Source organism: Eublepharis macularius, chromosome 16 (assembly GCF_028583425.1).
Source record: "Eublepharis macularius isolate TG4126 chromosome 16, MPM_Emac_v1.0, whole genome shotgun sequence".
In the NCBI taxonomy this organism is placed as follows: domain Eukaryota; kingdom Metazoa; phylum Chordata; class Lepidosauria; order Squamata; family Eublepharidae; genus Eublepharis; species Eublepharis macularius.
In genome coordinates, this window is record NC_072805.1 from 13,015,454 (window position 1) to 13,029,682 (window position 14,229).

The 14,229-nt window shown below is 47.2% G+C and overlaps 1 protein-coding gene across 1 annotated transcript in view; it reads left to right on the top strand.

Annotated features, from left to right (window-relative positions):
- HYDIN (HYDIN axonemal central pair apparatus protein) overlaps positions 1-12,372 on the top strand; it is a 222,680-nt gene extending 210,308 nt beyond the window's left edge. Inside the window, exons 82-86 of the mRNA XM_055000839.1 lie at positions 2,581-2,744; positions 6,198-6,348; positions 7,108-7,338; positions 9,429-9,653; positions 11,531-12,372. Of these exons, the coding sequence (XP_054856814.1) occupies positions 2,581-2,744; positions 6,198-6,348; positions 7,108-7,338; positions 9,429-9,653; positions 11,531-12,019 (1,260 nt within the window). The 3' untranslated portion in view covers positions 12,020-12,372. The remainder of the gene's footprint in view (positions 1-2,580; positions 2,745-6,197; positions 6,349-7,107; positions 7,339-9,428; positions 9,654-11,530) is intronic.
- The last annotated feature ends 1,857 nt before the right edge of the window (positions 12,373-14,229 follow it).

Below are 14,229 nucleotides of genomic sequence, written 5' to 3' on the forward strand. Positions count from 1 at the left end.
CATGGGTCACTCTGAGTTTTAGTACCCAGAAACGGCCTAACTTGGGTAACTTCCCCTTTTAGCCTTTGATATTTTTCCATCTATACTCTTTATGCTCCTCTTAAGGGCTTTGACCCTTGGGTGGACTTCCCACCTATCAGATTAGTTTTCCTTAACTCCATGGTTCAACTATATTCCTATATCCATGGTTGTGCTTAGTTCCAAACCCTTTCCTCTTAAAAGTGAGTACAATTGCTTATTAATTAGAGAGAGAAGGAAAAAGACCCTCTGTTCCCCTTGGTTCAATTCAAATTACCCAGTAAACAAGCTATTTTTAATTTTGACTAGGATACAGGAAACTTGTGATCGACCAGCTGCAGGATTGTGATTTGTTTGAAAATTCAAGTTGGAGGGGAACTCACTCTAAACAAAAGGTCAAACTGGAATGGGGAAATCTGGGTGCCGACCTCCTGGCTTATCAGAGAGTGGGGATACCTGGGGGACCACATCCAGGCCTATCCGAAGCAAGCGTCCACACAGCAGTTTCCTATGTACTTCCCCGTCCTGGCCTCCTTTGGTCACTGTCCTTCCACTTCACTGGAGGGCTTTTTTAAAAAAGGTTAAGAATTGCTAGAGTGATACTGCTCTGAATATCAAACTTTCATTTTTTAAAAAGTCACTAGTGTTTTTTGTTGTGGAGTTAAAAGGGGAAATAACAACACTGCACAAAGATGTAGAGATTTTTTAATTGAAGTGGAAACTGACCTTGATGGACCAAAGGTCCAACTCAGTATGAGGCAGCTTGGTGTGTTCAAGGTGGAGCTAAATAACCATTTGGAAACAGACGTAAAGATGTCTCTAAACAGCCTGAGCATCCTCAGGAAAGCTAGTCGATCCTGCTTAGCAATGGTTACTGGCGCCATCCCATAGCAGCCGCTGAAAAGCTTGGGAGCTAAGAACTGGAGTCACCTTGCCGCAGCATCAAAACACACGATTTTCTGGTTGTCCTATTATGGCTTTTTGTTACTGAATCTCTTTACATCATCCCATGTAAACTTCAGTGTCTGTGAACTCAGACTCAGATCCAGGCTCCAATGGAGAGAAATGAAACTGTGGGCTTGGGACTGAAATGAAAGGTGATGGAGCTTCAAAGTAGGCTTAGAAAGGAAAATGTCCATTGTAAGAAATTGGAATAGTTTGAGGAGAACCAAGATGACAGGCAGGCAGGATGTTACAGCACAAAACACCAGACAGCCCATCCGTACCAGCACCCAGTTCTGGCATCCACCCAGTAGTTTCTCCCATGGATCTGTGCATACCTTAAAGAATAAGAAGAGGACATGACGTAAGTGGAGAAGGGATAGGAGACCAAGGCGGTGGGAAGGGTCAGCTCTCCTTTTCTGGTGCCAGAGCCCAGGGCACATAGAGAGGAGGCAGGCAAGAGTGCAGACACATGTGCATAGTGGCATGTGCCAGTGGTTTGCAGTCTGGAATATGGCATCAGGTAGAGAGCTTAAATAGGTATCAGATACAAGCTGGTTTTCATGGGCTTGCCAAGGGGTGAAGGTCTAGGAAAGTCTGGGCTGGTCCTTCTAGTTGACGTAACAGGATGCACGATGGATCAGGGTTGCCTCTAATTGGAGGAGGAGAGGGGGATTGGAGGCTGGGAAGAGGCTTGATTGGCCCGCTTGAATGAGAGCTGGTAAAAAGGATTCTAGCTGGCCTATTTTGAGGGGATTGAAGGCAACTGTGACTACAACTTTGAGCACCTGATTGGATCAAAATATACCTTACAATAGCCATAGGGCTTTGGTTGTGCTGGGCTTGATTTTCCCCACAGTACTTTAAAGGTAGAGAGCCCTGTGGCGCAGAGTGGTAAGCTGCAGTACTGCAGCCCAAGCTCTGCTTGCAACTTGAGTTCGATCCCGGTGGAAGCCGGGTTCAGGTAGCTGGCTCAAGGTTGACTCAGCCTCCCATCCTTCCGAGGTCGGTAAAAGGAGTACCCAGTTTCCTGGGGGTAAAGTGTAGCTAACTCGGGATTGGGGAAGGCAATGGCAAACCACCCCGTAAGAAGTCTGCCAAGAAAACGTCATGATGCAACGTCCCCCCTTGGGTCAGTAATGACTCGGTGCTTGCACAGGGGACTACCTTTGTCTTTTACTTACTTTAAAGGTCTGTATGCCATGGCTCTTTTGGTGAGCCCACAGTTGTTTCAAAGGACTTGTTCAGATTCAGTCACAATGAGAGTTTAGTCCCAGTCTCGCCTTGCTTTTGCAAGCCCACCTCCATTCTTGTCCAGCAACGTTTGTAAAATTCGGCAGACTATTCTGAGTCTGGCAGCAGTTTTGGGGCCAGGTGATAACTGAAAAGTTGGGAATGATGCCAACAAAGACAAAGTGTATTGGTTTCAGCAGTGCCGCCTCAAGGCGAGGCTTGGGAAGTCATGGTATGAAAGGCACATTCTTGGACTCCACAGTGGACCTGATTGTTCTGGGAAGGCAGTTCACAGTAGCCATATCTCATGGGGAAGTCTGGCCAAATCAGAGACTGCTAAGAACTCTGTTCAGGTCAGAAAGCAACTGCTGCTAACTTTTTTTCTAGGGCTCCATCTTCTTCCCACTCCCAGATGGGACAGGGCTGCTCTACCTCCTGCAAGGCACCACAGAACCTCCCAAGTCTTCCGGGAACATCATGAGAGAAGTTCCATGTAAAACGTCCTACACTGAGCTGCTTTCCATCACCAATTGGCTCAACAAGCCACAAAGGTAAAAGGAAGGCGAGGCTGTTTTAGTCCTAGAACTGGAGCTTCTGTTTCTCCCTCTTGGCCAAGCAGACGAACTCATGTCAGCCTTGATTCCACAGGGTTTGTTTTCAGGTAGATATTAGAGGCAACAGCCCATGCCTGGGTCTTTCCCATTTTCTTCAGTTCTCGTTACCTTGTTGCCTGTGTCAGGGCTTGCCGTGGCCGCCACTGGGCGTGGCACTGGGCGGTCTGCTCCTGACGTCATAGGGGGGCCAGGGATTCTGCAGGACCCTGCTCTGTGGAAGGAGGGGCGGTATACATCACCCAGACTCCCTCTCACTCCACTCGCTGGCCCGCTCAACCTGTGCCACTCACTCCCCTTGGTCTCTGCCATCTCCTCCTCCTTCATCCGCTCCTGGCTCCATCACTCCTACTCAAACCCACCACCCCAGAGCTCTTCCCAGCCAGCTTTTATAGGGCCTTCTCTCACCACCCCGCCCTCCTTGCAGGTCCTGCCTGCCAGGCCACACCTCTCCTCGGCCTCCCAGCATTGGCCTGGGCTGTCTCAAGCTGTTGCAGCAGGGGTAGCTGGCTGGGCTGCCTGGATCAGCAACAGCTGTGTCATGTTGGCTAGCTGCTGGGCCTCTCTGGCTGAGCTGATTACTGAAGGTAGGCCCAGCTGTGGCCCCTTGGCTGGCTGCCCAGCTCTTCCCACAGAATGCCTTCAGCAGCTCCACCTGGAGGGGCTGGTTTCTGAGCATCTCCTGAGCCAGGTTGCTGTCTTCAAGCTGAGGTGGAGGCTGGGACATGGCTCTGAGTTGCTGTGGCTGCTTCTCTTCCGTGGCTGGTAAGGGCTCTGTTTGGGCTGCTGCTGGGTCCCTATTCTTCCTGCCTCTGCCCGCTCCTTCTGTCCTGCTCAGCCCCCTATCCTCCCTCTGGAGGGTGGGACTAGCTTGCCTCTCCCTGCCTCCTCTAGCCCTCTGGGGCCTTGACCCTTTGCCCTCCTCCTCTGGTGTAGGCAGGTTCTGGCCCTGGCTGCCGGCTGAGGCGGCAGGACTGCTGTCTCCTGGCTGCCTCCCCCTGCTTCCTCCTGTCGAGGCCGGGGGCAGCACCTCAGACCCCGGACAGCCTGTGAGTTCCCGTGTCCAAGAAGCATGTCCCCCAAGCCAGGTTTCCGAGGTCTAGTTTACTAGTCCTGTCAGGACCGTTCCTGACAGAATTTCAGGGCCAGGGTTTCTCTTTCTTTTTTCTTTTATCTGGTGATTTGGGCCTGTTTTCTGCCTTCCTTCCTGTCCCTTTTTCTTCCCGTTTGCCACATTTATGACAGATATTAGTTTGCTCACAGATAGCCAGAGAAAGATGTATCATCAATAGTAATTGCCCTCCAGACATAATGAGGGTCTCCTTGGTGAACTGGAATGGGGCCCAGCACTGGCTCCGAGAGGCTTGGTTTCAAGGCTCGGCGTACCGATGGCTGGCCTTGCTTCAAGGGACTATCCTCCTCTGCTCCTTATCTGTAAAATGGGAACAATAGCGAGCAGCCGTCCATGCTTGTTGGGGTGGGCAGAATTAATATCATAGGAAAATGTTAACCCCCCCTCCTTTATGGGCACAAACTTATTGATTTACTCCAAGGAGGGACCACCAACTGCTGGGCTGAGTCAGCTGTCATGATATTTACTTATTTATTTATTGTAAAATATTTATATCTTACCCTTCAAGTTAAATTTTCTCAGGATGGCTTACAAAATCACAATAATGTATGGCAGAAAAGCAATGTATAAATATTTTTTAAAAACATGAAAAATGGTGGTGGTGGAAAATGCCATCAAGTCATAGCCAACGTATGGCCACCCCTGCTGGGTTTTTTTAAAGCAAGAGGCTACAGAGGTGATTTGCCATTGCCTGCCTCTCCATAGCAACTCTGGTCTTCCTTGGAGGTTTCCCATCCAATTACTAACCAAGGCCAACTCTGCATAGCTTCCAAGACCTGACTAGATCAGACTAGCCTGGACTATCCAGGTGAGGAGAAACATGAAAACTACTCAGAGCTAAAAAAACACCAGCAAGAGAAGTCAGTTCATTTCAGAGGTTTTGTCCACCACTGAAAAATGTCTAGTGAATGGGGAATGAGTCTGTCTTAACCTCTGGCAAAGCACTTGTAAGTTGTTGCAATTTCTAGCTCTACCCTCCCTAACTCTTTCACTCGCTTTTCCTGTCCTGGAGTTCTGGATTCTGTAGAAGCAGGCATAGCTGCTAACATCTGCACATGAAGCTGACTGAGGCAGGGCTGTTTCCACACGGCTTACCTGCTTGCATTATGTCCCGGCAGATCGCGCAAAAAACGCGATCTTCCGTGTTTTTTGCGCGATCTGCTGGGACATAACGTAAGCAGGTAAGCCGTGTGGAAACGGCCCAGGTAGGAACTCTAAACTTGTGGGGTGGGCACCTGACTATGCAACATGGAGGGGACAGGCTACAAAAGGAAGGTATCCGCAACTTTGGCATGAAACAGATGACTTAGCAAGTACTAGACAGACTGTGCTCTGTTGAGAAAGCTCTTGTTGCAGTCCAGGAAAAGTGGGACATCTTGGAACACCTTCAAGGAGGCAAGTTTCACATTATGCCCTCATTCAAAAATCAAGAAAAAATCTTGAAGGCACCTGAGCAGATCCCGGCAACTGCACTAGCACCTACCAAGAAATTCCATGATGTTGCTTAATGTTCGAAATCATCGTCTTTAAAATACAAAACCTGAAGACTGAAAAATTAACTTGGTTCCTAAATTTGGTGCTGGCTTCTAGAGCCAAAGACAATTTGTCAGCGTCAGTCTGGGCTCCAGATTCTGCAGCTTCGTTGCACAGTGGCACAAAACAATATACTCAGTGTATTGTAATGGTTAGTGTGTTGGACTGAGATTGAAGAGATCCGGGTACGATCCCCACTCGACCATGGGACAGTCATGCTCTCTCAGCCTAACCTACCTCACAAGGTTGTTGTGAGGATAAAATAGAGGAGAGGAGAACAATTTAAACCGCTTTGGGTCCCCGGTGGGGGGAAAGGCAGGGAATGAATGAATGAATGAATACATACTTTCCCTGAGCCCCAGATGTGGGCAGTACTGCTGTTCCCGAAACCAACCTGAGTTCCAGATTGCTCTTTCTTTTGCCCCTGGTTGTTGCACCAAGGAGCAAGCCAGCTGCTCTCAGGCCTTCAATGGACTGGCTCATCCTTGCAGGAGATACCCAGCAATGCCTTTCTTGGGACCTTTGAGGGCTGGACAGAGGCTTGGTGAAAAGAGGCCAGCCTTGCGGAAGAGAGGGTATGTGCTTGTGGGTGTTTTGGTTCTATGCAAAAAGCAGGAAGTTTGGACTGTAGGAGGAAAGATGCTTGGGCATAGCCACGTGTTCAGCTGTCAGCATGGAAAAGGGGGGTGAGAAATTGGCATCCACTTTCCCTTGTCACCCCCTCTCAGGTTCCGTGTCTCACTAGACATGATAAGGCCAGACCGGCTGGAAGTTACCACCACCCTGAAAACCCTGGATTACATTGATGTGCCTGCCTCTGCCAAGAAGGATCACAAGCTTACCTTCTTCTCATACAAGGAAGGAGTGTACTGTGCCAAGGTAAAGAGATCCAGCTCCCAAACACTTTGTCTGTTGTAAACTTTGTGCCTGGGGAAATTCCTTCAGGGTATGAAGTCAAACAAAAAGTTAAGCGACATCATTTTGGAATGCTGTTGCTTCTTCCTTGCCCGAAAGCTTTCCATCAAGCCCTTCTGGGAAGGGGGGGGGCGAGGCCCCAGACATAAGTCAGGCCATACTGAGGCCTGTGGGGCTTTGGGGGCTTTGTGGGAAAAAGTGTCAGTGTTACACAGTCAGGCCCGCTTTGTCTGCATTTGATGAGATAGTTAGGTGCTATGTTTCGACAGAAAGATGGTATATAAACTTTTAAAATAGTAACAACAACCAGGCCCCGGACCAACTTTCAGCTCTTGTTTCCTGGGGCCAGCTCATCCACTACTCACAATAACGAGAGCATTCAATTTGGTCAGCAATGCTAACATTTGCAGTTGGAGTGCTCGCAACCTCTGAAACTAGGGATTGCCAACCTCCATCTGGGGCCTGGAGTTCTCCTGGGATTACAGCTGATCTCCAGATGACCGAAATCAGTTCCCCTGGAGGGTAGATTCTGTGGTGTTATGTATGCCCCGCCCTTCCCAGCCTTCACCCTCAAACCCCCAGGAATTTCCTGCCCAGAGCTGGTAACTTTATCTGGAACACAGAGTGGCTAATTTTGGCTTGAAAGTAGAGGGGGGAGAGAGACTTCACCTTTTGTTTCAAGTTGCCATAAAAACTAATTCTTATATTCCCTTGTGACTGCAGGTAACATTCCGCAATGAGGCGACACAGGAGTACCTGTTCTACTTGATTACTTTTAAGGCCGTCCCTTGTGGTCCTCTTGGCACCATTGAGCTAATGGCCTCTGTTCGGCAAAGCACCTCCTCCTCTCTGAAGGTTGAAAACCCCCTGCAGTATCCAGTGACCTTCAACACAGACTGCAAAGTGCCTGACATTACTCTGCCGCCCCACATCATTGTCCCTGCTCAGTCTGAGGTAGGACTTCACCTACACATCCGCTAAGAGTGCCAATGGAGGGGGTCACAGGTTGCCTTCTCACTGGGCCAAGTTTAGCTGCATCATCCAGTGCTGGACTAAAGGGGAAATGGCCACTCTGCAGCCAATACAGGGACATTAGGTGGAGTTTTTGCTTAAGGGCATGAACTAAAAAATTGGTGCTGTTCAGATTTGGGTATCCAGAATACCATATATATTTGGTATTCCCAATATTCAGGTCCAAAAATGGCAGTATAGTATTCGGATTCAGGTTTTATCCAGAATTCTGAATGTATTTGGCCCCATAATTCCTTATGGGGAAATATTTGGTGGGGAGGGGCCAGTTGTCAAGCAAACTACACCAAAATTGCAGGGAGCCTAGTTGTGCTTGTCCACTAAAGACCCACCCTCTAAGTTTTAAATGAATCCAATTCTGTCGGCCCCTGAACAAGCCACTCTCCATTGTTTCCTATGGGGGCAAAATTCAAGGCTTTGTTCAGAAAATTTAGCCAAACACACAACAGCAACCAATGACCAAAAGCCTCCCAACGCAAACAGAACCAACAATTCCCAACAGAACCAATGTCAAACCAGAGAATCCCCTCCAAACTGAAGCAAAGGTATCCAATTTAGTAAGCCAGTAATGCTAAGGCAGCAGCCGCACCTGGGAATGGAATATGGCAAGCGAGCGACACAGACACACTCAGAGTAATGCTGCCTCCCTCCTCCTGTTGCCTGGGAAGCCTGCAAAGAGGTGGGGAACGAGGTGCTGCAACTTTTAAAATGGGATTTCCAGGTATTCCCAAATATATCCAGATTATTCAGGAATGTAAATACTGGTTTATCCAAATATACCCGAATAAGTGGAATATATCTATATATACTTGAATAATATTGGATAGGTATTTTTCAGGTATATATTCAACTCCGGAATACCAAATCACACACCCGTATTCTTAAATGCAGCAGGAAACCTGGTTTTCCTCCCCGCTGGACTCTTGGTGCTGAGTTCCTCTTTTTCCTCCCCTCATCTGCTTTCAATCTTTTTCTGGCACTTGCTGATGCTAACACAAATCACATTCTCCCTCTGGTTCTTCTGCATTGCAAATTCCGGCGATCTCCCTTTTTCTGTTGCTGTTTCTCATACCAAGAAGTCTTGCTTTTCACCTTCCTCAAAACGTCCCTTTTGTGCTCTGTTCTCTTTGCCCTTAAGCCTTCCGTTTTGACCTGAAAGTGGAAAGACTGAGGTGGAAAAGGGAATCTTCTTTCCCAACTCCTAATTTATTTTTTATATCATCTTCCCTCTTCCCTCCAGGAAGTCAAGGACAGTAATCCTATGTGAGGTTGGATGGGCTGCAAATGAAGGAGAATGACTTGTCCACCCAGTGAGCATCGTGGTTGCAGGAAGTTTAATTAAATTAATTTAATTTATTACATTTATATTCCATCCTCCCCACATCAGTGGGCTCAGGGCAGATCTCACTTGAATCTCACTTGAATGTGGACCACTCCTCTTTCTCCTTCTCAGCCACAGAGCCCGAGGAGGACTTTGGACAGGAGCTCAAAGCAACCCTAGCAAGGCTCAGCCTTTGGCATCTTCTTGTTTCACTGGGTTCATGGAGAGAGAGGCCCAGCCAGCATGCAGCTTGAAAGCATCTGTGCACTGTTGCCTCTTTCCTAAGCCCCTTGAGATACGTTTTGTTCCCCCAGGCTTGGCTCTGTACTGCACTCGGTTATCTCTGACTAAAGCTGGCCGGGCTACAAATGCGGTCAAGTTCTGGCCGTAGTCTTTGTTTGGGCCGCTGCTAGATGCTGGCCTTACCTGGTCGACTCTCTTTTGGCCCACTTCAATCTTTGGTTTCTTTCGGCCAGCTCTTGCCTGTGCACTGGCCTTCCGTGTTTTCTGCTTCCGAAGAATTACATCCTAGTCCCACCAGGAGTTGCACCTCCAGTTCACTGCATGCTCACTTGACACACTTCTGCCCAGTGCTGGCAGCGAGTTGAACACAAGAGTCTTTTTTGGATGGAGATACTCAGAAGGCAAGTGACCCTTCTTACCCTGATAATTTGCTTTCTCTCTCTTCTTTCAGGGGATGCTTGCCTTTGAATTCCAGCCAATGAGGCCTGGAGAAACTAGTGGACGCCTGACATTGAACAGCAACGAGTTGGGTTCGTTCCAGTATGACCTGATCTTGAAAGCCACGCCTGCTCGGCCAGAAAAGCCCCTTCATTTCTGTACTATGCTCGGCAGCAGCCAGAACATCATCACCAAGTTTGTCAACTACACCCGTCAGAAGACAGAGTATTCCACCAAGGTGAGTTGGGCAGGGCCCTCTGCTTTGATGTCAGTTGCTATGAGGGTCCAGATGAAGATAGCCCACAGCGGTACTGGTTGGTGTGGAATCCGACCTTCCCATTAACCAGCTTAAGAGAGCAACACACTCTGTGGCATGACAACAGTTGCTACAGACACCCCTTGTGTGGTGTCTGTCCCGGTGCCTGTCCTTCCTTCCTATCCTGTCACGGTAACCTTTTCAATTACTCATTGAAGTTGCTACCTGTTGGTTGGACAGTGCATGAAGATTCACGTGAAGTGGCTTGATGCTGATCTACTTTTCATCCGTGGTCCAGCTCAGTATAGTTGCTCCAAGCACTCAGGCAGAAATCTTTCCTAACCTTGTCCAGGACTGAACTTGGGACCCCACTAAGGCAAATCATGTTTTCTGCCACTTACTTATGGCTATTCACATGGTTTCATCCAATTGCTACATCAGCAATGGTGCTGCTGACCTCCCCCCACCCCCCACCGTCTTGCCTCGGGCAACATGTGATAGCCATAAGCGCCATTGTACAAGAATGTGAAATGTTGCTTGTGTGTCCATTTTTCTGCTAAGAGCAAGGGAATGGTGGTTATACTGAAGGTGAGACTGGGAACAAAGCTTACTGTCAAGCCCCATCAATTTGTGCGGGATCATTCAACATTCTGTTTCACAAACCTCTTTTGTTAGGAGTAAGATGAGGGGGTGCCCCAAACCTGTGGGTATTCCAACTACAATGGGATATATCACAGAGATGACTGGCTGCACCAGAACCCTATGTGGCTGTTCCGCCTCCATCTACTAAGAATGGCATACTTTGTGGGCAATGTCCCTTTTCCCAGTCCCATTCACATGATCTTTCCAGTACCCACTCCCGTATGGGCACGTAACATTACTAGAAGTAGGCACAGGAAGTTATATTTGAGCTTGCAGTTATACCAGTCCAAAGTCTTGACCCACAATTTTTAGTTTTATTGGTAAAATGCAGAGAAGGCAACGCCAGGAAGGAAAAAGAGAAGAGGAATATAATTCTAGCTTCTCTATTCTGGCTTGTCCTTCAGGATCATTTGGTGAGCTAGCCCTTAGAAGTTGTTTGGCTAAGAGAATCCTTACCACTGAATCAGATTGGCGTAAATGAAGAATAAGTACCCTGTGTTGCATGCAAGTTGTAGTGGGCATCATCTGGCCAGAGGCATTCCCTTTCTTTCACACACTGCACGCAATTGCACCTGCTAGTACGGTTTTAAAAAATGTAAGTCTGCCAGCCATTTCATGAAGAACGCTTTTTTTAAAGTTAGATTATTTTTAATCAATTCATTGACCAAACTTTACACGTGGTTTCTAACCACATTAGAACAAAAGAAAACAGTTACTTGGTGGATGGATCACCTGATTGGTTGATCAGACAAAGGAAGTCTATGGTTGGGCTTAATCTCATTTCAGTACTTGGCCAGATACAGAGAAACCAGATGGTTAGCTACCCAGCCTGGACGTACGCAACATGGGGCATGCTTGCTGCTTTTTATTTTATTCAGAGAAGCCAGAGCATGCTGTCTTTTAGACATAACAAATATAAGAGAAAACAAACACAATTACATAGTTTGTGATTCATAAAAATGCTAAAAAAATAATCTAAAATTAGATGATTACACGGGGGACTATCACAAAGCAATGCTGCTGTTATCAAGGAAAGAACGGAGGTTCCTAATTATTATCGTAGATATTAACTAATCACATCAGCACAGCATTGAGACCTGCTGAGATTAATTTAGTAACAACTGAGGTATTACATCTGATATTTACCAATAAAAGATTAAGAAGGTGATGGGTTTGCTTGTTCCATGCCTCTGACGTAGTATGCTTTTCCCCCTCAGATCGACAGCCCCGATTTCCATGTAGACAAAGTCATCAATGCAGCTGCAGGATCTCAAACAGGCACGGAAGTCAGTGTGGAGGTGACCTTTGAACCTTGCCAGCTGGGAGAAACAAGGGGAACTCTTGTCCTGTCCTCCACCACAGGGGGAGACTACATAATCCCTCTCTTTGGCTCATCAGTTCCCCCCAAGCCTCAGGGTCCTTTTCAGATCAAAGCTGGGTCCAACACGGCCATCATTTTCAAGAACGTGTTCTTGCAGACCATGGCCTTCTCCTATACTGTGGAGAACCCTGCCTTCACTGTGAAGGCCCCAGAAAACATTCGTTCCAAGAAATCTGCCACAATCGTCGTCTCCTTTGAAGGGCATCCCAGTGGCACCAAAGCGCCTGTCACCAGCAAGCTGGTTATCTCTTGTCCACGTGCGACTGGGATGGGCTTAGGCATCTCCTGGGTTTACTATCTAAAGGGCATCATGCCTGAGAAATGAGTTTATGGAGACTTGTGGAGTTCTCGCTCTTGTTTAAGCATTGCATTCAAGGATAGAAAGTCCTCTGAAACTTGATTTCTAGTGTCAAATTTCCTATGAGATGCAGTCCTTGCTTCCAACTGTGTATTTCAAGAACAGAAAAAGCTCTCAATGGATGAATGTGTTCCGCAGTCCTTTTACAGGTAACATCTGGTCCCACCAAAACAAACAGAGGTTGCTCTTGTAAAGCAGGACATCCTTCCTATCTGAAAAATTGTTTCAAAGAAAGGGATAACAGCTCAAAATGCTGCCTGCAAATGTGCAAGATGACTTCTTTAAAACCCAAGATCTTAAAGTGTTTCATGTTCCTTTTGGCAATGCTCATTTGTTACATAAGACCTTATTTTGGAATAAATTTATTAAATAAAACAGAGGTGTTGGAAGGTTTGTCAGACCCAGCACTTGAGCAGGATCCTAGAATCTCTTTGAGGGAAGATTCAGACGAAGAGACAGAGATCTTCCCAAGCTGAGCTTCAAAAGGGGCTGTTCGAAGATTGTTGTCAGTTCCTGGCAGGTAGGTCCTTCAGCCCCTCTCCAGTGAACACACATTGGTTCCAGTAGAAAAGCTTTATTTCGGATTTGACAGTTCAGGTCTGCACTCCATCATGGAGCTTGGTAGAAGTGAAAAGGCAAGGCAAGCAATTCTATGTTAGACTTGATTTTCCCGCGCTCAAATAACTGTTAAGGTTTTGACGCGCAGTCTACACGGGTCCTGTGAGAACCCTTTTTAGTTATGGCTAGACATTCAATATACAGTCATACATTCCCAGCATCTGGGCAAAGTAGCAAGAGTTGGCGTCTGGATGCTCCAAGGTCAGTGCTAGCTTAGAGGAGCCTATTTCTATAAGATAACAGGAAAGGCCCTCTCTGGGTCTCGGAAAGTAACACTTGGACTAAGGAGAGAATACATCAGGTTAACAATGAGCACTGTGGTTACAACATACAGTCAGTCATGGCATGACTGAACACAGACATGACAATTGTGGCTATGTGAGCCTCCAGCCAACTGGTGACAAGGGGGCATTGTTTGGTATAAAATTACCCAAGACAGAATGGCAGAATAGGTTAAGAAGATCACCAAGATGGGTCCCTACCGACTGAGATGGTACAGGACTAGTAGTCAAATCAATCATATCAGGAGAAGAAGTAAAGTTTACAGTCATTCTGTCTGTTTCATTTGTTTATTTAGGCTATTTCTATGCCATCTCTTCAGAGTCCTGATCAATGCAGCTTACAGTTTAAATATATATATATAAAAAACAAGTCATTGGCCATAAGCACTATAAAAACTGTCCATAAAACAGAGCAGACCATTAAAAATCCAATTAAGATACCCCCCCCCCGGATAAAAAGATATGTAGTGGCCTGATGCCTAAAATAGGGCACCTGGCATTCCTCATGGCTACCACAGAAAATGCCCCGTCTCTCCTTGCTCCCCACTTCACCTCCGAAGGTTGGGACATAAGAGAGCAAAGCCTGAAAGGCAGATCTTAACTGGTGGGCTGGACATTATGGGGGGAGATGGTCCTGCATCCTTAGTCTGGTCAAATGGAATCGCCCTGTTGCTTTCTGCCACTGCCCTAAGCCTCTTCCTGTCCATCATCTCTATTCTACATATTAGCAGGTCAGCTGTGGAAATGCACACTGTAATACTAGGGCACGTAATCAGGCATCCAGAGAATGACAACTTTTTGAAAAAGACAGAAAAAGAACCCCATTGCTGGATCTTATGGTTGTTGAGAAAAGCTTGAGAACATGTCGGCAGTGTTAAGTACAGTTTTAAAACCTTGAGGGGCGGTGGTGAACAGAACTCCTGCCAATTAAAGGGGACAGACCAAGGCTTTGCTCCATTCTTAGCCTGTCTCCCCAAAGCTTTCTTTTATGCTAGAACATAGCTGCTCCCAGACCAAATCCATAGGGGTAAGCACAGCCTGTAGGCGCAACTGGGCTACTCTCAGCATCCGAAGCCCCACCAGGTGCTCCTTTGCAATGGTAAGCAAGACCAGTCTGTTCCAGCAAGGGGGAAGAATGAAAGAATTAGCATGGGAAATGGGGAAAGGCAGAGGAAATGGGGTGCTGTGGGGTAGGAGAAGATACATAGGGGGTGATACTTGTAGTCTGTATGAATAATTCCAAAGGGGTCGCTGTGTTAGTCTGTTGCTGCCGGAGTC